Raw genomic sequence first — 17126 nt, forward strand, 5'->3', positions numbered from 1 at the left:
CCGTGTAATTGAGGGCGACCTCACCGGCGTTCTCATTTATTTTATCTGTTTCTGTGTCAACACATTACGGCGTCATGCACATGTAAATACTCTGCTTCTGTTCTACCCATGGCAGCACTTCCCATCTCATTAGTGCAGACCTGAATAACATAATAGTATAAGCTCCTTCATCTTGTTACAATAGATCCTAGCTCCAAGGAATTATGGGAGATAATTGAAATAACAGTGAGCTGAGGGAATAGACGCAGTTATTTTTCCTCCTGTCTCTGTCTTTTTTTTTTTTACTGGCTTCTGATTTAATGCATTGTTTATGCTCCATACATTTCACACTTTGCCAGATAATACATTTTGGATTTTGTGCCTGGAGAAACAAAGCAGAGGTTCATTCAATTATTCCAAATGCTCCTTCAGCAGCGTCCTTAGCAAAACACTCGGCCACTGTGAAAATTACAGTGGGGCAGTTGATTTTTTTTAATAAGAAGCCCTGAAAGCTGTTATTTCTTGCTTTGTAAGATGACATTAGCGAATCGGACGATTGCAGGCGAGCTAAAATAAAAACGCGATTATGTTGATTATGTTCAACCTTGTTTTACCGTTCATTTAATTCTAAGAACCTTTCTGCCGCTGAAATGGAAAAGCACGAGGATTTCTAATATTCCGGCCAATTTAAGCGTGCGGAGGAACAGCGGAGGGGAGAGGAGCGCGGAGGAGAGTGTGGTCTCTTTACTGTTTTATTACTTAGTTTCACTTTGAAGGAACCCTCAGATCGCCTCGGCTGAGCCAGGTTTTACTGTGGCCTGCCACCCAGGGAATCTTTAAATCAGGCAATATGTCAGCACCGTGAAAGGTTCGCTGCACCTGGCTTTACTGTAAAGTAGGCAATGAAGCTGTAAAAGGCCAAGCAATGAACTGGATGCTCCTATGCACAGCTGGGCTCCAGACCAAGGATAAACCCAGCACTTAGCTTTCTCCCTTCCTCCTCCGTGGAAAATGAAGGGTGGAGGCAGCAGCAGCAGCAGGTCGGGCCGGTTAACTCGGGGAAGAAGACAGTGCATTAAAGGAACTTTAATTCATCTGAATCTGACGGTGATGAATAAAACATGGGGTATTACCTTCATATCCACTTGTTATTAAGATAGAAAAAAATGAAACTACCCAGCTCAGAGGTAAAAAGAAGGCGGACTGCTCCACTACAACAGAGACAGGACCCGTCGGAAGCGTCGCTGTGGCCCCGTCAACGCTCACCAAACCGTGCAGGAGCAGGTGCACAATTAAAGGATGACCCAGCGAAGAAGAACGGCAGCTCCATGAGCTGGAACCGTCTGCAGCCGTCGCTCCGTTCATGCGACATGGAGCCGAACGCCGCAGCTCTCACATTCCCAGCAGATGAGACGAACTAAAGATGAGCAATTATCCCAGAAAGGCATTATAAAGTTATTGTTAGACAGACGTTCTGTGGTCGGACGTGTTCTAATAAAGCGACCAGTGGGTGCATCCGCTTCAGAACCTGCCCGAGCCTGAAACCAGCTGCGATGAAGTGCACACGCAGCAACACGTGGGCCTCGTGCAGTTATGTGGAGGCGAGTGAGATGTGAAGACGACATTACGGGCCAGTTAAGGCAGCCTGGAGGGTAATAATGGTCCATTTTATTAACAGGACCTGATGGAGCGGCTCCCAGGTGAGTCACCTGCTAGGAGCGCTTCATTTGCTTGAGTCAGTGCAGCCGGGGGGCGGGGAACCCGGCTGAGCTCCGCCGGCTGATGAAAGGTCAGCTCAGCCTCCGCTGGTTTAACTAAGAACGCAAATGCAGGGAACCGTATCATCCGGTGCCATTCGGGGCTTTGACTGGCTCTTATGTTACAGATGCACGTGAACTCTGGCAACAGAACTCAGCTGTTATTAACACAGACCTCAGTTTTCTTCTAGATCCACTTTGAAAAACGCATTTGACACCGGAGTCGAGTGGCTTGAACCGCGTACACGTGTAAAACCAATGCACACGGGAGACGCGAGGCAGAACAAACATGTTTGTGCAGCCCAGATACAGTACGCTTATCTCCAGACCTTTGTGGATTTGCATAACATTTGTCATGCCAATTACTTCCCCACCGCCCGGCGCCACCAGCAGACTGCGATTGTATCTGCTAACACGTGGCGTCCACACACAGAGAGCAGAACCGCCTGCTGGGCGTCGCCATCGGCCCCTCCTGCACCGCGGCGACCGGCGCGACGCGACACCGCGTGTGGAGGTAACGCTTAACTACGGAGCTTACGGGGTTTGTGCAGAAGCTGCTCCGCTCCGAGCCGCCTGCGTTCCGGCCTGACCTTTAAATCTCCATACGCGGCCGCTTCCTCCTATAGCGGCTGCACCTGGATTATCCCCAGATTGAGAGCCCATTATATTTCCTCGCACACTGGCTGCGGAGAAAAGCAGCTCGGATCTTCAAACGGAATCACAACCTTCACTCATCTGCGGGGATTTGGCTCAATTCCACAAACTGTCTGAAACAAATCAAAATGTGTGACTTTTACTTCATGAAAGGAATTAAGACTTGCAGGGAAACTATTTGGAAACGTTTTGTGCGGAGCAGCGTGAGGCCGACGCGTCACTGATGCTGCTCCTCTGTTGTGCGTCCTGGTATCCCAGGTAGATTCACAGACCATCTGACAGGACTGTGTCACAGGATGTTAACTCATCTCAGGCTTTACAACTATACAATGAATCGTTCCACAGCTTCCTTTCAACAATAATTTGGCAAATGTTTGCTAGAAAAAAAGCCCACCAGGCCCAAACTGCAGATTTACTCTCAAACATGGCTCCCTAATGAGGCCTCTCAGCAGGACACTTCTACTTTAATTTCTTATGAGGGAGGCTTCCCAGTGAATCAAATTAGCCAGTGTTCCTAGAAGTTTCAGTCTAATGGTAGCGCCATCTGCCATCGCACAGTCAAGAGTATTTATCGGGAAAAATACAAACAGTTTCTGTCACTGGTAGAGTTTTAGTTTGGCTCCAATGCTGAATGTTTGATGGAGGCAGTTTTTAAAAGTCTATTAAACCACCCTGAATGTTAATGTACTTAGTGTACACACAATAACACAACATACTAGAAGATGCAAATACATGAATATGCTGAAAGTCTTTAGATTGGTAAAATCCCCATAGAGCAGCTAAAACATGTATCTGTATAAATGCACAAATACTGAGCATGTTCCATTATTAAGATATGTTCCACTTAAGGCGACACATTGGTCATAAAGAATGCAAGTGAGGAAGAGCTTAGAATTCATCCTCTTTATCCTCCGGGGAGCTTAAAGTAGCCGCAACTCATTAGAAACCACAATCTTCCTCTCGGTGTGTGTCCACAGAAAACTCCTGAAGGTTATGAAAAACAGGATTTAACCTCTGGGACCATGAGTGTGCACAGGATGCTGAACAGCGCTTTAAGCTGCTGGTCAAACGACGGAGCAACAGTCCGAGAAACAGCGAGCAGGTGACGAGACAGCGAAACAATCGCTACACGGCGGCCTCCTGACGACGACACAAGGCTGGTTTTAGAGGTCAGAAGACTTCCTCAATTATAACTTCAATAATTACTGGACTGGTGCAATACAATAGTGGATGTTGACTCTGTCTGCTGAGCTCCTCCTTTAATCCCTCTGTTCACACTCGTAGTCAGAACATGGCAGAGTTCCCTCATTCCCATTCTCTGCCATCGCTGTCACAGCCCAAAGGGGACCAACAGGGAGAAAATCCAAACATCACAGAAATCTCCAAGAGCAAATACAAATTAGACCCAACAGTTATATTTTATACGTCTAAAAAACACAGAATAGCTCGCGCACGAGGGGAAGAAAGAGGAAATAACTCGATATCTCGCTCAACAGCTCAGATCTGGTTAATGCTCAATTAGCACAAATGGTTTCACATCCAACATAAGGCTTTAATTATACTATAAAACTATTAAGCAGACATACATTGGAGTAAAATTATGAATGAGAAACATTTAATTAAAGCGTATTAAGAAAATTGAATTAGGGTGAAATAACAAGAATGAACTTTAGTTCAATGGAATCGCTCCCTCGTTCATTTTAAATATTAGAAACCCCTTTAGATCAACATCAACTCCACACGACGATACACAGTGAGCGAACGCATGGAAGCTGCTGTTAAACGCCAGACAGAAGATGACTCTTCAGTTTTACCTCTCGCAGCAGCAGCTGCTGGAGGACTCCAGGCTTCTGGCAATTTCAGGACGAGTGTTAAACTATGACCCGTCTGAAAAGCAAAGGCGCCGCTCAGCTCTCAGTCGCCGAGTAAATCCTCGAACAACAGCGACACCAAGACAATTTAATACTTGACTTTGTCAAGTTTGGTCGGCTAAAGGACATTTGGGAACGGAGGAGATAAAAGCAGAAGCTCCTGGCATTTGCAGGGTTGTGATAGTTGAAGGCTTTCTGGTGCAGAAGAGTCACTCAGCCAGAATTACACACCACATGCTAGCGCATTGTTCGCATCACCGTGAATGCAGCCTAAGAGCCCCATAGACTTTGTGCAGCCTGCGATGATTTACTGCACACGTCTGGAAAAGTCAGGACGTCCTTGAAGTTCTGTCTTAATAAAAGCAAAGGTCTGTCCTGCCAGCGTCTCCTTGGACCACGCTGGTAAAGCCTCCGTGATCAGGGCCGTTGGTGGACACGGCGAGCTGCAAAGTTGAGCCCAGAGTCCATCACAACTCATTGTTTCCTCTTTTACAGGGGACTGTGAGAAGCACAGGGGATCCCAGCACACACACACACGCGCACGCGCACACGCACACGCACACACACACACACACACACACACACACACACACACACACACACACACACACACACACACACACACACACACACACACACACGCTCAGACATTAAGATTAACCTGAGGGGCGTTTTAGGTTTTAATTGCTGACACTATAGCTTCTGGCTCTCTGAACCAAATGTGTCCCCTTGCAGGATACATAATCCATTATCATAAATCAGATGCGCCAACACAGACAGGTGCTGCATGAATAATTAAAGGTCGGTACATTAGCACTTGTGTGGAGGTGCATGTCTGAGGCAAGCCACCGAGCAGACTAAAAGCACCGCAAACCCTCCATCCGCATTAAACAGCTCGACGCTTTGCACTACAGACGGAAGCAGCGCAGGAGTTAGAAAGAGAGGCAGCGCGGCCCCAGCGCGGCAGCCAAGTGGAGCACGTGTCTGTGGGACGGAGCGCTCGGAGCGGTGTCCGTCCTCGGTTCCGCTGGTGGCCCCGCGTGAACCTGCGCGGGCCAGCCGGGTCACTCTGGCTCTGTAATGGAGAGTCCGGGGAGCTGGAGGCACAGAAGGCAAAAGGTCCACTCACGCAAGCAGGTTGTAGGTCCACAGATCTCCGTCCTCACCTTAATTACACTCCATGCAAATCACTTGGATTCCTGCCCGGCGAGAGATAAGCTCTAACTGCAGACGAGGCGAGAGAGGGGCCTGAAAGAAAAGGAGAGCTGCTCCTCGCGCCGCCCTGCAGTCGCTTCATCGCTAAGTCTGGTGGCCTGTAACCACACATGTGTGGAATTCAATCAAGCCGTACCCTGTTCTCCGAACACGAGAGAGCGTGGTGTTAATACGTAGGTGCATTTAAAATGTAGAAATCATAAACAACCTCCAGAGTTTAAAAAATATACATCACATTTATTTGTCCTGACACCAAGAGTCCGTACAGAGTCGTCTTTGTCTAGTGATGTGCTCGGGCACAGTCAGTTCCTACCTCCATACATCCAACAGTCAACAAACTGTATCACCAAGCATTTGCTTAATCGCTACCAAAAAACAGAGAGTTTGACATAGCTGACACACACCACTGCTTGTTTTTCTCTAAAGGTAACACAATGTACAAAAAGCAAGTCTGGAAATAGTAAGATTGTTAGTTCCATAAAAAACTTTTTTCCTCCTCGATGTGTGAATAAGAAAACAATGCACTTATCTCTACTGAGCTTCTGCTGCATTGCTTGTTAGGCAGCCAAGGGGTAAATTGATGCAGATAAGTAATGAAAAGAAACAGACCGGCTGATCCCTGTATTACTACCACAGCAGCTTTCAAGGAATTGTTCACGCTCTGCAGAGCCCCAGAGCCGTAGGAGCCGTCTGGAAGTGGTTCGATGCCAGTCAATGAGAGAAACACATGATGGTAAAAGAAATGATTAAACAAATCTTTCCACACAATGTACACTACAGTACAACACTACTGTGATGCTGGAAAGAGCTGTGCAAATCAAACGTCCGGTGCCTCGAAGGAACTAAAAAGTCTCAACACTGAAGAGCTGCGTGTTAACTGGCGAGCTCAGCCCCCCTTGGCAGGCCTCGGGGCCCTCGGGAGGGTAAGGCCGAAGCAAGCAGGCAGTCAGAGGGAACGAGGGAGCGGAAGACTGGCGGCTCCCTCCAGAAAAACAAGGACGGCACAGAAGCCTCACCAGGAAGCTGAAGGCACCAGAAGAACCAGGAGCAGTGCTGTCCACGCCAGGCTCCGCGGCAGGCAGTGCACCGAGCACTGGTTGCTTTTAGCTCGAACACCTGGGAGAAGGAAGAGAGGGGGGGGGGGGAGCGGTCAACGCTGGGGGAAGCACAGGCGCTAAGCTAAACGTCGCCTCCAACGAGCTGGCGTATATTTAAGAGTATGAACGTGCGTGCTCCCCTGGAGGCTGCTCGGTCACGGCACACGCCGAGATGCAAACTTCCTGCTCAGGAGTTAATTGGCTGTGCGCGAGTAGAAAGGCTTGTGTGGGCGAGGTAATTAAAACAGTATTAGCCAGAGAAAGCCCGGCTCGCACAACAGCTGCGGTGACTCAAATAAGGGCAGAACGCGGAATCAGTACAAAAAGGAAAAGCAGGCCGTGCATAGAAAGTGGACTTCAGAGGTCCAGTAACGACGCGTGTGGCTGGGGGGTGGGGTGGGGTGGGGGTGGGCGCTTACCAGAGGAGGTGACGAGTCGAACTTGGGAGCTGACCGCTCCCTCGCCCCCCTCGCTGAGGGCGCGCACCTCTATGATGTAGGTGCCTCCCTCCGGCAGTGAGAGCGTGGTGGACGGGTTGATGGTCCTCGTCACCTGGTTGTGGCCCCTCCCCTCCTGCTTCAGCATCACCTGCAGCGCAGACGCACACAGCTCAAAGCCTTCGACTGGCACCCATAGGCCACAAAAGGTGAGTCGCTGTGTCGTGTATTAGTACTTTTGCCTTTCCAGCAGAATTTTTATAATTATAATAATATTATTATTATTATTATTATTATTATTATTATTATTATTATTATAGCTCCTCAACAGTCTGTGGTCCTAACCCTCTCCCAATAAACACAATTAAATTGGTCAAACATGCGTGTGTGTGTGTGAGCTAACAGGAGCGAGCAGCTATTTACCATGTACCCGATCACATCCGACTCATTGTCCTTCGCCTTCACCGGGTCCCAGCTCAGAGACACATTGTTGCCTTCTTGAATCCACATGAGGTTGGCCGGAGGCTGGGCAGGAGCTGAGGAAGGCGAGAAAACACCACACGCGTCAAAGTTTCAGGCAACTAGGTCAATTACTGCACTTCCAGCTGAGGACTCAGAGCAGCGCTAACAGGTAGCCTCCATGTCACCGCTGGGGAGCCGGGGCAGAACTCACGGGCCTTCCTGGTACTGGCTGTGACAGCGGGACTGCCGGGACCCTGGCCGATGCTGTTGAAGCCCTTCACCGTGATGCGGTACAGAGTGTTGCCCTCAAGTCCCGTTAAGACCATGGACGTTTCGTTTCTCACGGTTCTTTGTTTCTTCCCAGACTCTTCCTGCTCCATGTCGTTCCAGTAGCTGACCTTTACAGAGAAATGAAGAATGTGAGAGAAAACGCTGTCCTCAGCTGCGGGTCACGCTCGGCGGGACGCAGCCTGGCGAAATATCACACACTGATGATAATAATGATTCATAGGAACCTCATATCCTCTTGGTCTCCCAGGTTCAGGATTGGGTGCTTTCCAAGTGACCCTGATTTCTGATGAAGAGATACTGTAAGCTTTCACCTCGGACGGCGCCTCCCTCGGCTCTGGACCAATGCAAACAGAGGCAATCATCAAGGGGCCCAGAACCCACGTGCTTCCTGAATCCATGCATCGGACCGTCAACTCACCGCCCTCAGCAGAGTGGATGATGACAACTTTGCTAAAGGGCCCATCGCCCTTATTGTTGTAGACGCCGACCTTGACCTCAAACGGGGTGAGAGGAGGGAAGGTCTCGTCTCGGTACTTGTACGTGGTGGAGTCCGCCGACGTCACCATCTTCTCCTTCCAGCCTCGGGTTCCGTTGGCGCGGAATGCGACGATGTACCCGAAGCCCTCGCCGTTTTGGAACTCCTCGGATACTGGCTGAACACATCATAGGAGAGAGGCTCAAACACTGGACCAGCATTATTCTCTCGTTTTACCATCTTCTTCACAAGCAATTCCTCCAATGAAACATCCAACCACAACTTTTCCTCATCGCATTCCGTGAACCGACATTTCATTTCCATTTACCCATTTACTGTAACTGCCAGAGTTAATAAAGACACACTCAGGCTTGAGTAATAGAAACAGATCATATTGGGCTCAGTTGTGCCAATTATGCTGCTATTAATGTTTCCCCGTGTCTGACAGGAGGATTTTTGAGTCAGAAGTTTGCCGTGATAGGTTCAACATCTCAATGTGGTGATTCTGGAGTGGTAAAAGTGGAAGCTGTCCTCCACAGCTGCTCCACACTTAATCAAATCAAATGCCAATTTATTAAGTGAGCCAGAATTTAATTAAAATGGGAGCTTCGGGATTACATCTCTGGGTGAATTTAATAAATGACAAACACCTGTTCACCTGTTTCTGGCAACACGTCTGCTGCTCGCTCTGTAATGTTTTGATTTACATTGGATCCAAAGTAACACCGTCCCCCGAAGGCATCGCCCCAAATTAACCATCTATTCTGCAGAGGGGACGGCGGCGGACGGAGAAGTAGCTCACTTTACTTTCAACGACGACCAATCACCAAAACGGGCTAATTACAAGGATGATCCGTGAAAACGAATTAGCTTCAATTAAAGCTATTATGAGCGCTGGCAGCGATTTTATAGCGATGGCACAAACTACAGACCCTTTCGCTACAGCACAAACAAATAAGTTTGTCCTGGAAGCACTTGAGTTTGACGGTTTGATCGGTGTGGACGCGGCGCGAGCGGGTGGACGTGAGCGCGGTGAGCCCGGCTGGAACCGCCAGGCCCGCTGGGCTCAGGCACGGAGACTGTGGGGGCATCACTAATAGCCCTCCCAACAGCTCCCCGAGAAGAAAGCTGTCTCCACCATCCACTCTAATGAGACGGCTGAATGAAGCTGGGGAAAGTGTTTAGTCATTCATCCTGCTTAATAACGCTGCCCACCGTGGCCGTCCAGGCCCCGACAACTCTCCACAGATGATTGCAGAGGCAGAACTGCCACGCGCTCGCATGCCTCGACTGCCAAGAAGGGACTAACATTCCTGCTCCGTCTCCTTTAATATCCATCTCCATTGATCACTGACACAGTCCTGATTTATTTCCAAAAGCATTTAGCACAAAAACAGGGCAGAGCCCAAACGACTCCAAATGGCGGATGCCAGGGGAGCGTCTGCATCTGCACAGAGCTTCCACTGTCCTGCGCTCTCTGGAATCTGTAGATAGGAGGAGTCAGTGGGCAGAGGAAGCATGGAGTCCTTCACCTTCTGTAAAGTCCTTCACCAGAGAACCAACGTGAAAAATAGCAGAATAAAAGCAAATGATCAGCCTGAATGAGGCTCGGCCCAGTCGTGTGCTGAGGAAACAAAGTGTTCACATCACGGAGTCTCGTCAAGCAAACGCTGCTTCGCCAAGAACCACTTTGTGTACGGTAATTACGCAAATGTATGCGCGGCGTGAAAGTATCTTTATCTGCGTTTTAGATCTAACCGAGCGCCGATCATAGCGTGTGTTGGTTTACTATCTCCTGACTGTTCTCTCAGCGTGGGGTCCTGCATTTATTTATAAGAAGGTCATCGCTGTGTTATACTAGCCAAGCTAATGACACTCCTGAGTTATAAATAGTGTGCCGACAAACAGCGTCCCATCTGGAATGGACATTATCCCCCATAATGTGCCACTAAGGTGCACTTCTCTTCATGTGAAGGTTATCCTCCCAGTGGCAGTTGGGCCCCGTACTTAATAACTACAAGAATAACTGTCAGTCGCTTCCACATCTGTTCCCTGCTCCCCTGTTAATATATCCTTCAACTGATCTCAATTGCAAATTCTCAGCTTTGCTCATATTAATTCTGTACATGCGGTGGCCTGGACCTGGCTCCGGTCCAAGCCGTGCACTTGGAAACAGGCCACACTAATATCCTCTTTACCCCATGTGAGATTTATTATGTCTTCTGCAGCCACTGTCTTGATTGAGATTACAAACAGATCCTCATAAACAGCCTCGGATTTATTGGGTACGACTGTGAGCGTCAAGGTTAATCATCACCGTGCGCCTCTGATGGGAGCAAATTTAAAATTCACTACATCTTAATCACTTGCCCGGCTGATGCAGCTCTGTGTAATACACGACCCAGCTGGCCCTTCCAGCCGCGTCAGCATATTCTGCAGTTACAGTACGACCGGCGTTTGCCCTCGAACACCCGGACCCTCTGTGGTTAAAGGCATTTCTACCCAAGCAGCAGCTCACACACAGGCTCCATAAATAAGACAGTGAGACGAGCCGCTGGGTTTGATGTGGTGGTTCTGCTCCATTCTTTCACAGCGTTTTTAGATTTTTACACCATCCAGTGTGAAGGAAACCCTCCGTGTCCCCAGTGAAACGGAAAGCGGTCACTTTGACCTGATGATGGCTGCTCGCCTGAAGCCTCTCTCGACCCCGAGCCTCTCGGCGTGTTTGTCTCCTCAAAGGGTCGCGACCTCCTGGAAGATCCCTGCATCGACGCTGGCCAGTTTTACCTTTGACTCTGCAGCTGCTGCCTCTTCTGTCTGCAGCAGCGCTGCTACAGTATTAGAGGGTGTCTTTTCCTCACCTAAACCCTGTAACCCCTCATCAAGGGACTGACAACATGATTGTCAGACTGACTGTGGAACAACAGGGCTGCGAAGCACTCTACAAGAAGCTGGATCTAAATTCAATCTCTGCACAGTGGAACGGCTTCATTTCCACTGACGCTCGTTTAAATGCAGGTTTTTAGAGAGTCGCACTTTAGCATTTCCTTTGAAAATGTCCCTCTTATTTACTCGGTGAATATACATAATGGACTCAAACATATGCCAGTTTCTCCTTGGAGATGCGTCTCGAAAACACTGCCTTTAATTCTAATTTGCTCACTGCAATCAGGAGCTTCAGCAGCGCTTTAAAACATTTTATCAACAAGGTAAATGTCGCCGGAGCTCGGATGGTGTCGACTTGCTTTTCTCAGCCCTGTTCTTTAAATACTCCAGTAAATCCCTCAATGCGTCTCCCTCCCCCCACTTCAACATCCCGCGATTCGTTTCTCTCACTTGAGCTGCCGGAAACTTTGCTTTACGTTTTAATTAGCTCCCACTTTGATGGTTGTGGGAGGAGGACGGCAGGCGAACGCAGGTCCCCCGAACGCAGCTCCTCATCATATCTCACCTGGAGTGGATGCAACTGCCTGTAAATGAACGCAGGCGTCTGCATGTCCTGAACTCATCCGAGCGTTTCCTTCAGGTTTAGGAACCACCCGGGGAAGCGCGGCCCCTCAGCCGCTTTACTCCCCTTAATAATGGCTGACAAGTATTCCCAGGCAGCACAAAGTCGAGGATTTTAATGAATGGCACATGGAATAGCAGGCTTTATGTGATTATTAAGCCACATTCACATGCAGGATGTATTACTGTGTGACAGTTGAATTCCCACGGGGACGGTGGCAAAGCTGTAGTTTTCAGTCTCACAGCAAGTTCTAATATTCGAACCGCGGGGTTCCAAATAAATTCCCTCAGCATACAGATTTATTATCACCTTTTTCATTATAGTGGGAAATACTTTCTCACGTTAAATGATTAATATTTACACCGTATATGTTGCTCCCTGTATTTAATCATGTAAAATTTTCTGTCACCATTGTTTGCTCACTACTGCAGAGGCTGCTTTGTTTTCCAGGGTCACGGCAGAAGAGGTTGGGGAGCACTGGCTCATCGGGCCCCGATGTTGATTTGCTAAGAATAAACTCATAAATCACATAGTGAAAAGTCAGCCTTCATGTTAATTATGCTGTTTGGGATGGTGATACTATAAATACGCATTCATATGCATTTCAGAGCTCGCTTACAACAACAACGCGTTAACAGTTACTCCTGCCTGTTCCTCTCCTCAACTGCTGATTATTTGAACGTAATTAGTTAATTATCACTTCGCTTTTGGGGTTGTGCAATGGTCCTAGAATGGATTTGTTTACATAAAGCAACACAGTCATGCACTTTCCATTGAATACAGAGCAGGCTCATAGCTGCTAATTATTTCTTCTACAGAGTCCTTTTCATAATAGCATTCATTATTCCAAATAAGCACCTTTAGCATGGCAAAACGTGGAGCTAATTGACAGCGCTGAAGGAAATAACATTGATTTTTGCATTTTAATTAGACTAGAGGTGGTAAAGTTTCACAAAATTACACTGCAAACTTTCAACAATAATTATAATTGGAATTTGAATTCTAGCACATTTATCGACCTTTGGCAAAGCGCGTCTCACTTTCAGAAATGTTCTTTAAAGGAGGCGTCTTGAATTTCAATGACCTCAGACGCGATGTAGACACACTGTATACATCATTACTACATCATCTGTGGAGAGACACAAAAAACCGGTAATGATTATTTCTGAGCAGGATTTTTCTGGATAAAAAAGGCTTAAAAAGAGGATAACAGGTTGTTTTAGCCTCTGTTTGTGCCGGACGTGAGCACCAGACGCTCTGTGACATTTGTTGCCGTCCCTATGATGCAGAGGGAGTCTGGCACAGGACCTACCTCCCACGAGATGACCAGCTCATGCCTGCGGCCGTTTCCTCCACTAACATTCGTCGGTGCCACTGACGGGACTGTGTGAAACAGAAAACATTAACGCTGCATCACTGACCGAACACTGCCCACTCACAAAGTTTTTACAGAATTAACTTTAGCTCAAAATACAAGAGAATACTGAACATATTGGAGTCCATATTTTATATAAAGGTGTAATAATCATAAGCTGAAAATACTATTTTACTATTGTACAGTAAACAAACAGAAACGTGTCGTTTGTCGTGTCTCATTAGCTTGACACTGATCATAGATTTGTTCCAGTGACGTGTTCTGAAACGAGAACCCTTTTGTTGATCACTGTAACTAAGGATGGATCACCACCACTGTGGGCAGACAGTAATTAGGCTGTGGTAACATAGGGGAGATTATATCAGACGCTTCCCAATGACCGCTGACCTTTGCAATTATTACATTCTATAGATGAGACGTGAGCAGCAGGTGCAGCGGCGGAGTCCTCGCTGTCTGTGACTCTTTGCTTGCAGTAAATAAAGCATTGTGTTGTGATTTTCCCTCAGGGCTTTGAAGCATCGACGGCTTTAGCAGAAACACTTAAGCTGTTGAAATTCATGTAAGCGGCTTATTTTCGACTTCTTGACCAATTACAATTAGGCATATTTGAAATGGGGGTAGAACATGGTCATGTAGTGGCACGTGGGAGCACTGGCTAAGCTCAGTATAATAAATCATCAGCTGAAATTTGCATTTAGCCACAGTATCATATAATAAGCTCCCGGTCTGGTGATTACTGATGTCAGTCATACTGTGACTGGATGATAAATACAGTTTACATGCAGCACAGATGCTTTGGTGGATTTACCTGCTTCTTTGGTCTTAACTGCTCTTGAAGGTGCACTAGGGTCTCCGGTTCCAATAGCATTGGTGGCCACCACTCTAAACTCATAATCCACCCAGGGGTTGAGCTCCACGGCAATGGCTGACTCCATGTCCCCTGTGACTGGCTCTGGATCTGCACACAAGCGCATCACAGTCTTACTTACATCACGTATCACTCGGGGCCCGAGGGGCCAGCGTTCAGCTTTATGAGGGGCTTCAGATTCATATTGAGCACGAAGTGCAGAATCTCACAGAGGAATGCAACTGTGCCTGTGTGTTTCTAGGGCTCAACGGAGCCGCTGAGAAACTGACCTGATGTCAGTCCAGAAACTGAGCGGATGTGTGTAGGTTTCCGCCCTGAGTCATTAAGTGCAAAGCATTACAGTATGTAGGATACAATAGGTCGACTTCATATAAAGTCAACATATTGTTGACTCTGGGTGTATTAATGTTGCGCTCCCTGACACTGAGGGATAATTCTTACACAGTTTGGGCATAAAAGCTGAGAATTGGCACCTTCCTCGTGGCCATTGTTTAATTTCAAGTCCAATGCACTAGAGAACAGAGCGATAAAAAAAAAGAAAGAGACAATACACCATTGTCTGTGTTCTAATGGGCTGCAGTCCTGCACCTTTGCTCTTGATCCGCTGTTGCTTGGCAGGTTTTTACACCAGCTGTCACAAGCGCTGTCTAAGTCATTACATAGAAGGAAGCCGATTTCAATCAATTTTTCCGCATCCACTGAAGAGTCGGGGAGTAATGTAATTACACTGTCTCACACGCTGAGGCTGTAAAAGAAATTCAAGTGTACGAGTGCATTTTGAACGGAATTACAAGCAGGTAACACAACTCATCTAATTTCTTCAGGGCTATTGTAATCAAGCTTTGTCAATATTGATCACGCAACAGCAAACAAACAGCGAGCGAAAGCACATCCATGACACGAATGCAGCGGAGGTCTCTGTGCGCGGCGCGAGGCGACGTGCAGCGAAGCAGCGGAGCTTACGCTCTTATCACCCCGACCAGCTCACAATGAGGACACTCTGTCAAGCAAGCTGCTCTTCAAACATGAGCTGATAATTCTGTTTGCAAGGAGTGGGAGCTAATAGCCTAGTCCCCTTTATGCTAATCTTAACAAGTTCAACACTGACAATACATCACAGAGAGCTAATTGTGCTTTATCGAATTAAATGTGGTTGAACAGACATGATGTGAGGTGTGTATACACATTATGATTTGTATATCTGTGGGGACGGATCATTATCACGCCCTAAACTCTGCTTTTATTGTGACATGGCACATTAAGATGGATTACACACAATGCTTACAAAGCCTTCAAGCTTTAATTCTAACTGATAGCAACGGATGCTTTTTCTGTCAAGGTGCCGGAAAAAAGGAAGCAAAATCATTCCCCTAAAAAGCAAAAGTGCATTTATACTGAATGAACATGGAAATGTGTTATAATTCACACAAAAGGTCAATTTCCCACAGACCACTAATGAGACACAGAATAAAATTCAAAGTGATGACATTTGATATAGACGCTAATGACTTTTTATTTTCCTGAACAAAAGCCAAGTTCCAACATACAGTAAAAGAAGAGAAATTTAACTTCCTGAAATGGCATCTGAGAGCTTTCTAGTTTGGTCCATTGTGTGAGACGAACTAGACGGGTTAAAAGTCTGAATTTGTTAATGTCCTACTACAAAATTCACTTCACTCTGTATGTGATTCTGGCCACGATTAAGTCCTTTGTGTATGGACCCACATTTACCTCCCAGATATAGAGGCTGTGATTTTGCCCTCATTGATTTACCTGTTTTGACAGTTTGCCAGCCTAACGAAAATGGGCTGCGGGCTTGTACATTATAGCTGCTGATGGGGCTGTGGTTGTCCAGGCCACGAGTCCAGGACAGGGTGGCTGTCAGGTCAGTAATTTCCTCTACTATCACCACTCCAGGGGGCCCGGGAGGACCTGGTGAGGGGAATGACAGGAGACGAAGTTGAAATCACAGGACGCCAGAGTCAGGATCGTTGATGCTTCAATACATGTCAAGACAAAAGCAAAGTACACAAAGGCTGAGCTGCTCTGTTGCGACGTGCCTCAGTGGTGCACTGTTGCTATTAGAAATACCAGTGGACGCACCAACGCTCAGCGTGGTGCAGATACCTAACGAGCAACACAATAACACAATGCACTGAATAGCACCAGGACTCAGACTGACACAGACCTGCTCCCACGGATCTGAAGCTGATTAAGGGACACTGAAGCTGAGTTCTGCTGAGCGTGACCGTGTGGTGGGCCTTCCTGTGTTTTAAAGCAGCTGAACATATGTTTACCTCAGTTGTCAGAAGTGAATGTAAGCTGCAAGTGTAGCAAACGTCTGAGGACTCCAGGGGGAACAGCTGTAAACGAAAAGCTGGCAGCTGGCGCTCAGTGAAAACCAGTGTGGTGTTTCTTTGAAAAAGCATCCATTAGAAGGGTGGACTGAAAGGACATAATCCATATTATATCACTGTAGGAGCAGCACCATCAGCTCACCTTGGATCAGTGCCTAATTGTAAACCATCATTGATGGCTGGCGTCTCTGCTGGAGCCGGTTTACAGCTAGGGCAGGTCACCTGCCCATCACAGGGCCACAGACATGGGGAGAACACAAAGGTCCAACCTGGAAATGCTACCACTACACCAGCATGCCCACCTATAAGAGCCTACTGCATTAAATGGTTTCATTAATTAATTAATTTAATATGGTTGAATGCCAACTCACCTCTGGGTATAAGGCAACAATAAAGACTCATCTACTAAATAAATGTACCCCAGTAAAGCAAATATAAAACACACATCAGCAGCTCCTTGGACTATAACAGTTAGGTTACACTCAACACAGAATCTGATCATTACACATTTGATCCAATCTGTTTAACAGTGCATATTAAACGTGTTCATGCAGATACACCGTCTGTCCAGCAGTGCTCACGGTGGCCATAAAAACATTAGTCAAGACAGTCAAAGGAGGCCCACGATGTAGTCACCGTGTAATTGTCTCCACCAGGAGCAAATTTTTAACGACGATCTAATTAACTGGCTTCTCAAATCCGCTGTAGTGGAAACAACCTGGGAGACGGTTCTGTGGAGTTCTGTGATGCTGCACCCGATACGCAGCGTGTTGACAGATA

The 17126-nt window shown here is 47.2% G+C and overlaps 1 protein-coding gene across 6 annotated transcripts in view; it reads right to left on the reverse strand.

Moving 5' to 3' along the window:
- Positions 1-5692: 5692 nt before the first annotated feature.
- The window catches only part of cntn5 (contactin 5), a 74742-nt gene continuing 63308 nt past the window's right edge, over positions 5693-17126 (reverse strand). For all 6 annotated transcript variants that reach the window (XM_029170977.2, XM_029170979.3, XM_029170976.3 and 3 more), the window contains 9 exons: positions 15763-15921; positions 13930-14079; positions 13059-13129; positions 8182-8416; positions 7988-8097; positions 7684-7870; positions 7434-7546; positions 6993-7161; positions 5693-6592 (listed from right to left, as the gene is read on the reverse strand). In XM_029170977.2, the coding sequence (XP_029026810.1) occupies positions 6489-6592; positions 6993-7161; positions 7434-7546; positions 7684-7870; positions 7988-8097; positions 8182-8416; positions 13059-13129; positions 13930-14079; positions 15763-15921 (1298 nt within the window). In that variant the 3' untranslated portion in view covers positions 5693-6488. The remainder of the gene's footprint in view (positions 6593-6992; positions 7162-7433; positions 7547-7683; positions 7871-7987; positions 8098-8181; positions 8417-13058; positions 13130-13929; positions 14080-15762; positions 15922-17126) is intronic.

The sequence above is a fragment of the Betta splendens genome, chromosome 13, assembly GCF_900634795.4.
Source record: "Betta splendens chromosome 13, fBetSpl5.4, whole genome shotgun sequence".
Classification (NCBI taxonomy): domain Eukaryota; kingdom Metazoa; phylum Chordata; class Actinopteri; order Anabantiformes; family Osphronemidae; genus Betta; species Betta splendens.